This window comes from Hypomesus transpacificus, chromosome 22 (assembly GCF_021917145.1).
Source record: "Hypomesus transpacificus isolate Combined female chromosome 22, fHypTra1, whole genome shotgun sequence".
Taxonomy (NCBI): domain Eukaryota; kingdom Metazoa; phylum Chordata; class Actinopteri; order Osmeriformes; family Osmeridae; genus Hypomesus; species Hypomesus transpacificus.
Window position 1 is genome coordinate 13973012 of NC_061081.1, and position 16096 is coordinate 13989107.

General features: G+C 42.9%; 3 protein-coding genes across 7 annotated transcripts; 1 reads left to right on the plus strand and 2 right to left on the minus strand.

Moving 5' to 3' along the window:
- Positions 1 to 4242, plus strand: il7r (interleukin 7 receptor). 3 transcript variants are annotated; one of them, XM_047045239.1, is made up of 8 exons: positions 1 to 227; positions 476 to 569; positions 854 to 1017; positions 1158 to 1309; positions 1802 to 1958; positions 2502 to 2604; positions 2704 to 2776; positions 3090 to 4242. In XM_047045239.1, the coding sequence occupies exons 1-8, from the start codon at positions 143 to 145 to the stop codon at positions 3447 to 3449; spliced, it is 1188 nt and encodes a 395-aa protein (XP_046901195.1). In that variant the 5' UTR covers positions 1 to 142; the 3' UTR covers positions 3450 to 4242. The 3 variants fall into 3 exon arrangements, with proteins under 3 accessions (XP_046901195.1, XP_046901196.1, XP_046901194.1); XM_047045240.1 differs by having other exon boundaries at positions 2 to 227; positions 473 to 776; XM_047045238.1 differs by having other exon boundaries at positions 4 to 227; positions 473 to 569.
- On the minus strand, positions 4187 to 7545 carry capslb (calcyphosine-like b). Of its 3 annotated transcripts, none has more exons than XM_047045242.1 (6): positions 7441 to 7545; positions 6859 to 6997; positions 6358 to 6535; positions 5751 to 5960; positions 5369 to 5494; positions 4187 to 4661 (listed from the first exon to the last, which is right to left on the minus strand). In XM_047045242.1, exons 1-5 carry the CDS (start codon positions 7517 to 7519, stop codon positions 5393 to 5395), a joined length of 708 nt encoding a protein of 235 aa, XP_046901198.1. In that variant the 5' UTR covers positions 7520 to 7545; the 3' UTR covers positions 4187 to 4661; positions 5369 to 5392. The 3 variants fall into 3 exon arrangements, with proteins under 3 accessions (XP_046901198.1, XP_046901200.1, XP_046901199.1); XM_047045244.1 differs by lacking the exon at positions 7441 to 7545 and adding an exon at positions 7377 to 7395; XM_047045243.1 differs by lacking the exon at positions 5369 to 5494.
- Positions 7546 to 10070: 2525 nt separating this feature from the next.
- Positions 10071 to 14574, minus strand: LOC124484580 (C-type lectin domain family 4 member M-like). Its single transcript, XM_047045549.1, has 6 exons — positions 14043 to 14574; positions 13746 to 13865; positions 13120 to 13608; positions 11821 to 11957; positions 11592 to 11695; positions 10071 to 10490 (listed from the first exon to the last, which is right to left on the minus strand). Exons 1-6 carry the CDS (start codon positions 14398 to 14400, stop codon positions 10325 to 10327), a joined length of 1374 nt encoding a protein of 457 aa, XP_046901505.1. The 5' UTR covers positions 14401 to 14574; the 3' UTR covers positions 10071 to 10324.
- Positions 14575 to 16096: the final 1522 nt, after the last annotated feature.

A 16096-nucleotide genomic window follows, 5' to 3' on the forward strand; every position in this document is an offset into this window, starting at 1 on the left:
TGATAGACACTGAAAGTTCACAGCTGAGGCAGCCCAGTATTGAATGCCTCATGAGTGTGTGTGTGTGCATGTGCCCCTCCCCACCTCCCTCCGGAGCATCCAACCACAGAGGCTGTGTGTGTGTGTGTGTTGTTGAGGGGAAATGGCCCAGATCTGGTGGATAGCTCTCCTCCTGGTCCCGACCACAACTCTGGCCCAGAGTGGGGATCCAGACGATGATGATGGTGGTGAGCTAAACTAATCTCTTCACTCCACAGGCTGTGACAAGACTACTAGCCCTAGTTACACAGAAGACACTAGTTACACAGAAGATATTAGTGCGAGGTACACAGTATATCTGTGATGCCTCTGACGTGGACTCTGTCATCAAAGCAAGGATGAAGTTTGAGTTTAGAAAAGATGTCCAGAATCACGTCTTTGTGTTTTCTAACTTCGTCCAACCTTTTCTTCCTTCATCTCCTCTCTCCCACAGAAGCAAGTCTTACCTGTTCCTCCGACATCAGCATACACCTGAACAACCTCACCTGCCTCCTGAGTGAAGAGGAAGAGGTGGAAGTCGTGACACTCTGGTAATGTCAGTGTATTCGTTTAATTCAAGAGACTTTTTTATCCGAGGCGGTGGCAGCGGTGGGGGGGTGAACCTCAATACCTCGACCTCTTACTATACCACTGAGCTACACCCATCCACATGTTTACACTTGGGCTGACCCCATAAGCATGGAGGAGGATATCTCCCCCCCCCCCGAACCTGTTATTTCAGGTCAATCATTCTTTAGGTATGAAGATATTTTATTCTATTACTATGTAGGGATCTGACAAGAATTGATGTTGACAGTGAGTGTTTTATTTGCAGCTGGTTCAGCGAACCAGGAAGTCAGAAGACGATCTGTTTAGAGGAAAGCAGACCTGGGAAAGATGTCACATTTTCGAATTTGGAAATGTTGACCGTGTACAACCTCACGTACCGTTTAATGGGAGGAAGTGTTACAAAGCAAAAAATCGAGTTAAAAAAAATAGGTAAAAATAATAATAATTAAAAGATTTGAGCTACAGTATTATGATTTCTTCCAAGTTGTTGACTCCACGCTCTGTGGATTTGTGTCATAAAAGCTTGACGTTTGTGATGCGATCCGTGCTTGTGTGTGTTTTGGTTGCAGTGAAACCCAAGACTCCGTGGGTGGTTAACACCACATACGTACCAGGGTCAGACACGCATCTGATACAGATCGGAACACCGTACAAGAACGATTACCTCAGTCAGAAACTGCAGTTTGAGTTAGAAATCTGGAGTGCCGACAGTCTTCCCCTGGTATGTCACCATCACACATGCGTGATTAACACACAGGTTCTGGGGTTACGTTTTTAACAGGGTCAATTAAACAGTGAAGAACCATGGAATTGTCTCTGTGGAATTTAACTCAATATACTCTGGTTTGGAACTTTACTCTCCCAAGCTGTGCTGAAGCAGACTTGTTACTGCTGGGCAAAGAATTGGAAAAGTGTAAATTGAAGACAAATTATCTCTAGTGAATCTGAGTCAGGCTGGTATGTAGAGTAGAATTTTGTTTTATTTCCAGAGGGGCAATTTGTTGTGCAGCAGTAACAACTATACTAACAATAATAACACTCAATATCAAAACACATACAAATGATTACCATACACACACAACAACAATTTCACGCTTAATCACAATAAACACACAGTGTCACAATTCACACACAATACACACACAATACACACACAATACACACACAACATCAAAAGCAGAAGTAGCGTTGTTTTCTCTTGTGTTGTGCTCAGACCCCGACCATCTCGTATCAGGACTATACCATCGAAGGGGAGTACCTTAAGAAGAACACACTGTATCACATCCGAGTTCGGGCCAAACCTATAGGCGATTACTTCAAAGGCTTCTGGAGTGAATGGAGTCCCTCTGTCAGTTTCACTACCTACAGAGGTAAGACCCAGGCAAGACCCGACCAGACCCCGCATCACATGACACATCACATGACCCACATGACATCACATGACAACACGAAACACGACGTGACACATGCACTGAGAAGTTTGGGGGCGTGGGGGAGAGAAGGGTATAACTACAAAGAGAGAAACTCCACAGAAAGAGACAGCAAAGCGATGATTTTAATGGGGGGCTGGAATTGTTTTGTTGTTTCAAAGGGAGTCCAGACTGAAGCAGTGTGAATGCGTGTGATCTCCAGCTCTGTTCCTGGAGAGATGTAGCCTCCTGTGGGTTTTGCCACTCTAACCCCAGTTTTAACTGATTCAACACATCAACCAGCTAACTGTTAGAATCAGGTGTGCTATCGGTTTGGTGCCACAACAAAAAGAAAACGTACAGGAAGGTTGCTCTTCATTACCAGGGCTGAAGACGAGAGGTCCCAGAGTAAAGATGTGATCACTAGTGCTTTCTAACATGCTCTCGTTACTCTCTCTTTCTCTCTCTCCCCCCCCCCCCCCACCCCTCTTCACCCCAACCCAGAGGACCTGAGGTGGGATCAGCCAGTACTGATGTACATTCTGTCCCTGGCCTTTGTAATCTTGCTGCTCTTAACCATGACTGCTGTTTTCTTCTGGCGGAAACGGTGAGTCGGAACGCTCTCCACCATCACACGTCTCGTTACTGTCGTGAAAGTCTCCGAGTGCTGGATGTGTGTTTGTGTGTTCTTTGTGCCTCTACCCAGGATCAAGTCCCTCATCTGGCCAAGCATCCCACACCCTAAGCACACTCTGGTGCACCTGTACCATCCAAGCAAAGTAAGTTATATACAGAGGACATAACAGATATACAAGGGAATCATTGTTATTAGGGATTAACAGACATGCAGGGGACTAACTATTATATGAAGGAATAATTAATATACAGCAGAGGAATTCATAGGGAGCTGACTTTCAGAGGAGTAACAGACATGCAGGGAACTATATAATATGCAGGGGAATAATTAATATACAGGGATAATTCCCATAAAGAGGTCTGATACTGGGCACTAGCATACATTAGACTAACTCATATACAGGCAAGTACCTAATAAAGGGTTATTTGACCTTTGACCCCCTTCTGACCCCACAGCACCCCCCAGTGAGCTTCAACCCCGAGATGTTCAGCGACCTCTCTGTCCGCCTGGTGCAGAAGGTCCCCGAGCTCTCGACCGACGACAGCTCGGGCACTGGAGCGTCAGAGGCCACCCTGCTGAGCAGCGCTGCCTCAAACGAGTGCTCCGAGATGGGGAGCGAGGCCACGACCATGGGGCTTCTGGATTTGGGAAGTGGGCCGGATACGACTCAGACTGACACGGATGCTGGCGATGGAGACGGGGTTCCTGAGAGCGTTGAAGTGAGGGGACGAGGTAAGGAGGAGGCCTACGTCACCATGTCCAGTTTCTATCAGGTTAAACTACAGGAAGCCAAGTCCAAAAAGGTAGAAACTTGACACATCGCGTACTCTCAAATCAGCGATATTGAGACTTGTGTGGGACCTCAAGATGATACCTTTTTCTTGGGTGCTCACCAATGATCTCGTAGCACATTCTTCTCACACATAGTGGTATTTCGGAGCCACATCGATGCACTTACCATCTCCATTATTCTGCTTGTCTGGGGTTTCTGTTGGTGGTTATTGAGAACAGAGACAAGGGTGTTCTGAAAACGTCACAGTGCCTTCCTCTTATCTATTACTTTGCACTCAACGCCACAGAAAGTCACGTCAATACACAACAGAGTGGAGACACATTATCATCACTGCTGCTTTAAGCGTCATTACACACATTTCACCCTGACAACTGCGATATCAGTTTAGAATGTACTATTCACTTGGTCAGCGCAGCACAATTCCTGATCCAAATATGTCATCTTAATGTTAGACACATGCAATGTTAAGTGGGGTTTTATTACGTTTTTTTTGTGATTATCTTGGCCTATTGTGCTTTGTTGTGTTACTGTGTTGAAATCGGATGTACTTTTCTATTCTGTTTTGTACCATGTTTAAATACATAGTACTTTTTATTTTCCTATGTTCAACATGTCTGTAGGACTTTAGCATTAGGCAACGTGTTTCTATCTATATTATGATTAATGGATGATTAATGGTGGACTTCTTTGCATATTGTACTTTTAATACAGCATCTTGATATATTTAATATGTTGCTTTAGTCTGAAAATGTAACAGGATTACTGTTTTGCATTTTATTATTGCATCTTTAAACTAATAAACACATTAATAAACACGCTTAATGAGGTTATTTGGCGCTACAGTATCACTGAATGTTTCTGTGTCCTTAAGCATTATAAATACACACATTTCAAAGCAAAACACAAAACAAAATCATGTACCACCAGTGTTTAAAAACAACATCATATTCTTGAAACCCCCCCCCATTAATTGGGGCCCCCCAATTAATAGACTCATTACATCCGGTTTCATTGGAAATACAAATGTTCATGATCATCTGCATACAATTTAGAAATCAACATAATTTCTGCAAGGAAACATAAAGAAGCTGAACCTAAAACAAGGAGGATGTGCAGGAAAGCCTTCCACTCCTCAAAGTCCCCACGCATTCCTCATCATGAGGATGAAATAGACATCGTTATCGATGGAGGCGCTGACTCCGCAGTAATAGTTCAGGAACTCCTCTTTGGTGACCTAGCAGAGGAGGAGGAAGTGACACGGGGAGAGAAGGAAGTGACATGGGAAGAGGAAGGGACACGGGAGAGGAGGAGGAAGTAACACGTGGAGAGAAGGAAGTGACATGAGAAGAGGAGGAGGAAAGGGACACGGGAGAGGAGGAGGAAGTGACACGTGGGAGAGAAGGAAGTGACATGTGGGAGAGAAGGAGGAAGTGACACGTGGGAGAGGAGACAAAAAGAGAGAACTGACTGTAGGTACCTACAACATCAGACAGACACCCACACAACCACAGGCAGATAGCAACAAAAACAGCAACTTTCAAAAATGGCAGAGGTAAGAGGAAAATAAAAATCCCACTCTGATCTTTTACCCGTGTTTCTCAGTACCAGTCCCAAAGTCAGCAAGAGCAAGGAAACATGACAAAGGGCAAACTCCCACTAAAGTCTACTAAGCAGCTATAAATATTAGTGAAGGCGTTGGAGAGGTCAAATCAGTGACATTATATGAGAGAGAAAGAATCATACTGGTGCTTCCTGGAGCCACTGGACAACAGCGCCATCTACTGGCTAAGGGGAGAAGCGCAGCCACACCGTCCACAAACGACTACTTGATTTGAAAGAACGGTTTGGAAAAAGAGAGACTACCATATGATTCTATTGAGGGAAAGAATAGTAAGAAGGCATCTTATTGCTGTACATTAGGACTTAAAGGTCTTTGTTTACCCTGATGCCTCAGGGAGACTTTAGTTAAAGTTTCCAGGCATTTTTCATCATCACAATAAAGTAGACGTCTGTGTCGATGGAGGCACTCACACCTGCATAGTAATTCATAAACTCCTCCTGGGTGACCTAGTGTATTGAGAAAGCATTATCAACATAAACACAAGGTGATGAGGCATCCCAATATGTTCAATGACAAGCTGGCGACCAGGAAGGTGCACTGCGGAAGTCGTGAGTACACGAGAATTCATTTGACTAATTCTTTGCATAGCTCCCAGGGTGGGGGGGGGGGGGAAACGAATGCATTTACTCATCGGATATCTGATCAAACAAAGCTAACCATGAAATGAAACGTTGCAAACCATGATGCAAATGTGTGGGTTACCTTTCCGTCTTTGTCATATGGAGAGTCGAAGCTGTCCAGGAACGTACGGAACACCTGATCTTCAGTCCACTCGCCGTTCTGATATTTGGGGTGATGTTTGGGGTTGTAAACCCCCTTCAGGTCCTCCACGGTGATCACCCCATCGCCGGTCTTGTCCAGCTTTCTGAAGGCCTGCATGATCACCTCCTTCCTGGCGTTAGACATCGGAGGCTGGAAGCAGGGGAAGAGCGGGGGCGGAGGCAGGGGGTCAGATGGCTGAGCGGTTAGAGAATCGGGCTATTATTCAGAAGGTTGACGGTTCGATTCCCGGCATTGTCAAATGACGTTGTGTCCAAGGCACTTCACTCTACTTGCCTCGGGGAGAATGTCCCTGTACTTACTGTAAGTCGCTCTGGATAAGAGCGTCTGCTAAATGACTAAATGTAAATGTAAACAGAGAGTGTGGCAGAAGAGGAATAGGAACAGGCAAATAGGAGAACTTTCGCGCCTTCTCCAACCCAAGAACCCTATCAAGTTGAAACCGGGTTCAGAATGGCGACTCGTTCAATAATCTACAGTTACAATGATAAAAAGCACAAAAGATTAGTGCCCCATCTCAGACGTTTACCCTGAGAGTGAGGAGAAATTCATCAAAGTCGATCAAGCCGCTTCCGTCTCGGTCGAATTGCTGGAAGAGATTCATGGCCTCCACTTTCTCCATTAAGACGCCGTAGTCATTCAAACCCTTCATGAATTCCTTCAGATCCAATGTGCGGCTGTTGTCATCGTCCATTATTTTGAAAGTTCTTACAAAACAACACAATCAAGAATCATCAAAATTATACAATGGGGGTTACCTTTCTTAGGTTAGGTAGTTAGGTAGTCAGGCCTAGCCTACATCTTGAACTTTCAAACGAAAAATGTTAACCAATTGATTGATTATTTTGTCGTGTAATAGCCTACAAGCTACTGGCAATACTGTAGGATATTTTCTGTCAGACTCTTAATGTAGCTTTTCAACAGGGTATTGTACATTGAGATTAAGCCCCTCAAAATGTTAACATTTGAAAATAAAGTACCTTATCTTAGATGAATGAAAATATATTGTCATTTAACAGCTTCAGTTTACCTGCCCAGTCCTTTAATTCCAGCAGAGCCCCGAGAGAGACATTGTAGTCGTAGTCGCTCTACCGGGTCTGAGCAAGAAGACAGTTGCTTTTTGGCATTCATCGCCATCTCTCGATCATGTCGTGACGTTCCTGCCATAACTACAAACAGACAATGAGTGAAGTTAGATTCAGAGGAAGTAAAGAGCATGTTCTCATTATTATTATTCGCATTGACGCTTATGACAATAAGTGACTTTAGGTAGACTACAGTATAGTACAGTATAGTAAAGCCCACTCGGGACGTATCTTAACCTTGACAGTTGGCTAATTAGCTATAGGCTTACGTCAAAGTAGGCTAACCTAACAGGTGACTTTAAGTTTAAAATTATCATACTATATCTGGGCGTGTTCCTTGACAGTTGGCTAGCTCTAATGACCCAGTGTTAAGCTAGAGCGACTAATGTATCAGTACAGTACAGTACTGTACTAGCTCTGTACTATTACTAGACTAGAGCTACTGTACCAGCTAATTTCGTACCAGTAGGCAAACCATACACATCAAGTTTGAAGCAGGTATGAAAATACATGTGCAGGAAACGTACCTTGTGATATTACAGAAGGAAACAAGAATAGGTCAATGTTGGGGTTGGTAGTAAACACTTCCTCTCCAAACGGCGACATCTGCCCCTCCCCAAGCGTCTACCGTTTCCATAGAGATGTGATATTCTCGCCCTGGGTTTGTTGATGGGATCTCAGTTTTACTCGCTGAGGAACTCTCATTCATTATCAAAGTATATAGCTAGCACTTGGGACACGGAATCACACTAAAGAGTAGACATTCCTTAAAATATTAAAAGGGAACAGACACGCAAACATGTAGCCTACTATTATACAGTAGCAGGACAAAATGTATTTGCATTGAATCCGGCCCAAGGCATAAGCGAACTAAGCGGCTGCTTAGGGCCCCCGTGGCCACTAGAGGGCCGATAGGAGAGCACAATAAATAATTTATTTTTATAAAAAGCGACTCGAAGGGCCCCCCAAATCAATTCTGCTTAGGGCCCCATTAAGGTTTGGGCCGACCCTGCATTTAATGACACTGCCTTCTTGTGGATATAGCAGACGGTGCACTGCATGGTGCTTGCGTAATTTACACCTGCTGGGGCTATAAAAAAAAAGGAAAATGTTGTTAAAAACTTTGTTGTGTTGTCATGATTACTTTGTTTGTTGAGATTGTTATTGTCGCACAGTGGTTGAGAATGTTAACTCATGGTTACTTTGCACCGTGCAGGGTAATAGACCATATACAAAACGTTCCTTCTTTTCACCATCGAAATACTTAAACTATGCATCGCTGATATGGGGTGCCGCTAGGGTTACTCGGCCCAAAGAGTATAGAAGCACGTCAATACAAGTTCTTTGCTGGGCCCCCGTTGCTAATTTGTACAGCCGACTCCAAATTCTAAATCATACAGGAAAGTATATGGGGTTCTGTTGGGCCTCCTGTCTGACCTGGGCCGGAGGGCCCTTAGAGTCGTCCTCATCTCTAAGCGTCAGTTTGTCTAATAGCATTTTTATTTATTTATCAGTTAGTGGTCATTGTTAATCAATAATCGATAGGTTGATTTTGAATTATATTAATACAAATTTGATATGTTTAACCCAGAGGCATTGAAAAAGTCCTTCAGTACGTCACAATCACAATTGTTTGTTCTGCAACATTAAAAAATTAGGTTGCAGTTTTGTCTGTAATGGGACATAATTTGTATATGGCATTTATTTTTATATTAATGTAGAAGGGCCTATTGTTAATTGAAGAGACTCATTAGAAATAGAAAATAAATGATATTTTAAGGGTTAAAACACAATTAAATATATTTAAGTTAGTTAGTTATTGCACTTTAGTATGGGTTTTAATGTCGGCCAAACAACCCTATCCCTACTTCTAATGGAAGAGAGGTAAACTCTAAAAAGAGAGGGGGCACAGTCCCAGGGGGGCACAGCCCTCAGGGGGGCACAGCCCTCAGGGGGGCACAGCCCTCAGGGGGGCACACCCCTCAGGGGGGCACAGCCCTCAGTGGGGCACAGCCCTCAGGGGGGCACACCCCTCAGGGGGGCACAGCCCTCAGGGGGGCACACCCCTCAGGGGGGCACACCCCTCAGATGAGGAAAGAAGTATATTAGAAAAGACTATAAAATTATAATAGGAAGGAGAGCCTCTCCTCCAGCCTTACACCCCCAACCGCCACCTACGGTCTTCTTCTAACAACCGTCTGGTAGTCCCACCTCTCAAGAGCGCCTGCTCCCAATCCAAGCTCTTCTCCTGTCTGGCCCCCCAATGGTGGAATCACCTCCCCACCTCCATCAGAGACACTGACTATCTCCCCACCTTCACGGAAAGGCTTAAGACGCACTTGTTCCGGGAGTACAACTGTACTTAGGAATGATTTGCTGGACCTGATGTTCCTTTCCTCCAGGAACACAATGACTCTTATTGAGGGACTTGTTGGTTAGTTGTAACTGATTTAACTTCTTGTACTCGCAATAAATTATTTTATCGTTGCTTGTTTTTTCTACAGGTACACTTTTGCACTTCTTGAAGTTCATGTTGTTTAATTGTTACTTGTTGAACTTTTTCCCATTGGCACTTATTTGCTTTTCACAACATATGCTTCATGTTTTGGCTGCCCGCAATGTTTTGGGGCTCGTTGTTATGATCAGTGACCAATGCACTTTTGTACAGCTCTTTCTTGGAAGCTTTGGATAAAAGTGTTTGCTAAATGAATACATGTAAATGCAGAGCACATTTCTATTTAATCTTCAAAGTTGGAATTGATATTTAAAAAATTAAAAAATTGCTGCTCTAACATAATTGTCCAGAAACCAACATTTTACCCAGTCCCCAGGACTAAGTCTCACTCACTCGTTGTGACATCATTATTCTTGGCCCCCTGTTCTTCACGTTTATCAGATTACTAGTTAGCCTGTAGTTTCCTAATTCTCTATATTTGCTTTCAACTGGTCTGATAAAGTAACCCATCAACCTTTAACAATAAGAATTTGTTCTTAATGATTCTGCCTGGTTAAATAAAGGTTAAATCAAATACAAATATATACATAGATGTTTCCCACACTGCCCCAGAGTCACTGAGCAGGGTCTGGTACACGGCTGATGTCCTAGAGACACACTGAAATGCAGGGTCAATGAGGAGTCCAGACAATATGACCAAAGGACTGTTTATTTCAGGAATAACATATTTTCTAAGTAGGAAAATCAAGCAGAGTGGTAAATACAACTAGACAGTAATACAATATTTGAGTCTATGTTACTCATTCTTACGTCATGTACTTCATGTTAACCAGGAAGTGAAAACTCATTATCACAATATTTCAGTCATGGAGCTATGACAGGTATTATTGACAAGACAATAGCTGGGTAATTAAATGCTAGAAGATTAAACGTGTAGAAAACCCACAGTATATCTGTTAGATCCTTCTCTCACAGACCCAGAAATTATCAGAATTACACCTGTTATCATTCCATGTTAAAGGAGGGGGAACGTCAGAAGGTGAGTAGTATATCTCAGCACAGTCCTCACCATCATTGCCTGGTGTGTTAGGGTAATTATCAGGCTGAGAGCCCCACCAGTACCTACAGGGTTAAACAACACACAACCAGTCACACACTGAGGTCCACATCTGGGTCATACAGTATAACAAACCATTCTGTATCAGAGTTGTATATGTTAGTACTGTATATTTCTCATATAGCTTAATGTTGATGCTAATGGGATTGGTTGAGTCTGTCTGGAGGGATTTAATGGGGCGATGCTGCTGATGCACCAAAGTCAGTCAAGCAAGGAAAACATATTAAAACATAATACAAGAAGACATTGTTAGAGTTTAGAGTCAGGAGTCTCAAACTATTCAAAAGAGTAGTTTTCTCTTCCGCTGTGGTCAGAGGCAGTTAATCCCAAATGTGTTTGATGGTATTCAGGGATCTGTGGCTTGGTATTCAGGGATCTGTGGCTGAGTCTGTTTGGAAGAATTTAATGGGGCGATGCTGATGGTTTGTATTGTACCAAAGTCAGTCAAGCAAGGCAAAAATATTTGTATGTCTTACAAGTAGAAATGTTTTGTTTTGAGTCAGAAGAATCAAACTAAAAGAGTAGTTTTGTCTTACGCTGTGGTCAGAGGCAGTTAATCCCAAATGTGTTTGATGGTATTCAGGGATCTGTGCTGCCCAGTCAAGGTTCGTAGTGAGGTCTGTACAGAAATGTTTTGTTGAGTTTGGACTGAAAAAATTGATCAGGCTGCAAAGATCCCTGAACACCATTAAACACATTTGGTATCTAATTCTAACGCTATCAGCAAGCCAGGTCTCATCTCCCAACATCAGTATCCAACTTAATTAATGCTCCTGTGGCTGAATGGAAGCACATTGTCATAGACACACTCCAAAACAGCCTTCCAGAGGAGTGGCAGGTGTTGCAGCCTCAAAAGGGAACTCCATATTAATGACCATGGTTTTGGTATGGGATGTTCAGATACTTTTGGCAACACGCTGTATTTCCTTTATAGCTTAATGTTGATTGTGATTGGTTGGGCCTGTCTGGGGTGATTTATGGGGCGATGATGGTATAATGCACCAGTTAGATGCATTCAAGCAAAGGTGGAATATCTCAAACTATTTCACTAAAAATAAGGTTGTTTTCTGTTAATCCAGAAACTACAGAAAGAGTAGTTCCCTTACGTGGGTGTGGTCAGTGGAGTTCCGTCCACCCAGGCAAAGTTCCCTTCTGTTACTGTGTCATTCAGACCGATCCACACTTTCTTGTGGAGGTTATTGAGGAATTCCTGTCATGGAGGAGGATTAAGGAGCAGTTTTATTACCTTGATCTTGAACTTGACTTCATCCTGTATATTTCTGTTGTTCTCAGTCTTTCTTACTTTCCATCTCTCCAACTGTCTCCATCTCTCACCTGTTCCTTTGGGCTGTTTATGATCACCAGGTCTGCTCCTCTGTCTCTACAGTCCTGTCTGCTGCCAGCCCAGTTTTTCTTCTCAGTAGAGACGTAGTAACAGCTCCAGCCAAACCTCCTCCATCCATCTAGATCCTCTGTTTGATGTCATCAAAACGCAGAATTGATATTTAGTTTTCAAAATTTACAGTAGTAACAGCTACAACCAATCTTCAACCAATCTTATGTGAGCCATCAAGAGTGCAGAACACGTCTGTCCGTGTAATTTGCTTTAACATGTGTGTGCATATCTTCTCAAAGTTGCCATTGTAGTAACAACAGCTTGCAGGCTACTCACAAACCCAAGGCAACAGTGCATAGCAGTTTATTAGCAACTCCTCAATCTAGTAATAATAACTCTTTCTTGTAAGTCGCTTTGGATAAAAGCGTCTGCTAAATGACTAAATGTAAATGTAAGTATTAATCCAAAAAGAATGTGCAAAGCAATCTTTTTTTTGTTGTTGACAAAAACGAAATCAACTTAAGCCTCTGCGTTCAGGGTGTAATTCCCAACAGAATAACGGACAAAAAACGTTTTAGTTCCAAACTAACTTAACATAACTTCCTTTAGCACTATAACCTTTCACTGATCATGTTGTTCTGATACTAATGCACATGTACAGTAACCAATTACAGACTCTATGGAATCCACAAATCAAATAATATGTAGAATATAGACACTTTATCTTAAATACCTACAAAATTAGGTACTACAAAAAAAATAGCCTACAAAATTATTAATGGATCATTTGTTACCTATCGAAGTAGAATAATCAATATCAAAACACCAATATTCTTAACCACAACTATGAACCAAATATTACCAATTAACTGAAACATTATTCACCTGAATCTGGCTCTTACACACACACACATTCACTCTCTCTCTCTCTTATTTATTCTGTCACTCGCTCTGCACTAAACCCTGCTCTGCATGGAAGCAGTTGCAGTTGCAGTTTCGACATTCACTTTGTTGCACCTTCCAACACACCTACACACACACGTCTCACACACACAAATCTCTCACACACAATCACAAACACTTGGTTTTGGTTAGCCATTTCTGTCAATAACAAAATAGTTTCCTTTGAAACCCACCTTTGTCACAACCTAGAGCCAGATGTGACAAACACAATGAGTCATTAAGATATTACAATAGCAATTGTTCGATAGTTTACCGCATCACATTAACAACAACTTTTATTTCATACATTTTACAAATAGACAGTATATTAATTAAAATTGTGCTTATGGACTTACCACACATCCTCCTCTTAAGGTCATCGCTCTCTCTGGTCAGGGTGTTGTAACTGGTCTGTAACTGGTCTCTCTCTTTGGTCAGGTTGGTGTAACTGGTCTGTAACTGGTCTCTCTCTCTGGTCAGGGTGTTGTAACTGGTCTGTAACTGGTCTCTCTCTCTGGTCAGGTTAGTGTAACTGGTCTGTAATTGGTCTCTCTCTCTGGACAGGTTGGTGTAACTGGTGTTCAGCTGGTCACTCTCTCTGGACAGGTTGGTGTAACTGGTGTTCAGCTGGTCTCTCTCTCTAGTAAGGTTGGTGTAACTGGTCTGTAACTGGTCTCTTTCTCTGGACAGGTTGGTGTAACTGGTGTTCAGCTGTTTTCTCTCTCGGGTCAGGTTGTTGTAACTGGTCTGTAACTGGTCTCTCTCTCTGGACAGGTTGGTGTAACTGGTGTTCAGCTGTTTTCTCTCTCTGGTCAGGTTGGTGTTGTCTTCACTAACTCTGGTGACTGTTATGGAATGAGACAGAATAACGCGTCATGTTACAGTCATCTGCAGAAATGATTGACATGTTATGTTGAACAATGCCACAAATATAGTACATACATGTACAATGAATGATGTATGTTTACTTAAACATACTCACAGATGACTCCCAGTGCTGTGACCGCAGCCAGTATGAAAATACACAGCAGCCCCAGACAGACTGCTGCGGCTCTGTAGACTCTCTCCTCTGGACGCTCAGCATCTGGACACAGTCGGGACACTGTGTGTGTGTGTTTGTGAAAGGATGAGAGAAATAAATGTAGAGGTAATCCTAAAGGCTACAGTTGTATATGACTGTACAGTACGTATTTGTGATCATTTATGTATGTCATTTGTGTGTATGTGTGTTTGGTGTGTGTTTGGTGTGTGCTTGGTGTGTGTTTGGTGTGTGTTTTACCTGAGAGCTGATCTTCTGCTGTGTTCTCTGCTGTAGGGTCCTCAGCCTTTGAGCAGAGGTCGTGACCTCTGAGGGTGTCAGCACTAACGTAAATGTCCACCATCCTCTCCTCCATCTCCCCCCCGTCAGACTTCACCTTGTGGGTCATGTCTGGTGTAGCATAGATGTCCTCAAATTTCACCTTCTGGGTCATGTCTGGTGTAGCGTAGATGTCCTCCAATTTCACCTTCTGGGTCATGTCTGCATTAGCATAGATGTCATCCAACTTCACCTTCTGGGTCATGTCTGCATTAGCATAGATGTCATCCGACTTCACCTTCTGGGTCATGTCTGGTTTGGCGTAGATGTCCTCCGACATGTTTGCTGTATTCCTGTCTTCCCTGATAATATTTTAGGCAGGTTATAGATTTAGATTATTATCTAGTAACCCTAAAACTACAGTATCAGAGCTGCAGTTTAACATCCACTGTCACAGACAGACTTGTCATCTGTGCTGTCAGTCCGTGTGTGTGAGGAACCTAGAGACACTATTTGGTTACCGTGCTATATTTTCACCTTACATGCACGCAGGGGGATATGTTGAAAAGAGGAAGATGAGTGCATGTTTTACATATATATGTAAATATATATATGTGAGCACTCACATTATTTTCTGTTTTATGATAGCCAGTCCTCTATTCACTGTAGGATGTTACATACACGGTCAATCCAAGGTGTACATGTAATTTTATTGTAGGGTAAAAATTCCTAAACGTATCACATGATTTTTGTTCAGCCCCTTGAATAAAAGCTGAGTGTTTGCACTTCAATTGCATCTTGGCTGTTTCATTTCAAATCCGTTACTGTGGCATACAAAGCCAAAATTATCAAAATTGCGTCACTGTCCAAATATACTCCAGACTTAACTGTATGCCCACAGTGACCTTACAATGTTATGACAGCAGTTTTTATTTTTGCTTGCTAGGTTGCTGTGTGTGTGTGCGTCTGTGGATGTGTGCATGTGCGTGTTGTGTCCTAGTTAGTGAAGAGCCAGACATCCCCCCCTCACTGAGACCTGGCCGGACGGCGCCCTGCTCATGGCTGGAGAGAACGAAAAGCAAAACGAACACTGCTGTCACAACATTGTGAGGTCACTGTGAGCAATCACCTTTATCTTTTCAAAACACGGATGTGGATGTTAAACTGCAGCTCTGATACTGTAGTTGTTGTGTTGTAGTGATCCAACCTGTTTTCCAATTTCCGACACTGAGAATCTATCTTGGTGCAAATTTGGCCCCTTAAACAGCTCTGTTCCTGCATCCTAGGTCAGGGGATGGTTATGACTGGAACAGTCCTCCAGGGGGCGCTAGTAGACCATGGAGACACACCATGGAGTGTCCTTGGGCAAGGCACTTCAACCTACTTGCCTCGGGGGAATGTCCTTGTGCTTACTGTAAGTCACTCTGGATAAGAGCGTCTGCTAAATGACTAAATGTAAATGTAATAAGAGTGAATGTTGACCATGCGGGCCAGAATTTTGAGAACCACTGAGAACCGTAAGTAGCGGTTTAAAGGGCCAAATTTGCACCAAGATGGATTCTCAGTGTTGGATATTAGAAAATGGGTTGGAAATTCTCACGTTTCCTGGAGATGGATGTATAGAATGAGAGAGAAGAGGAAAAGAATGAGGGATGGTAATGCAGAGGATCTGTCTGTATATTGTTATGAAATAGGCAGTACACAAAACTGGGGTGGGGGAATGGAGGAAATGGGATTAAAGGGTGGGGAAAAGGATAGGTTGGCAGCACAGGAGTTGGCTAATTTAAAACTGGTGCAGTCAGTCAGTCAACCAATACTTGTACCTTGTACATGGTTGTAATTAGACTAGCAACCAATCAGTGTGGCAGTATCAGGCTGAACTGAAGTCATCACACGATACAGTTTTTTTTGTATAGCACAGCCAGAAGTATTGACTTCTGAATTATTCCTGACTTCCTGGGCTCCACTCTGCCCTCCAGGTGACCGAGAAAGTCACGTCCAGCATCTGTTCAGAAAGCCTGTGACTGGAGGTGTGC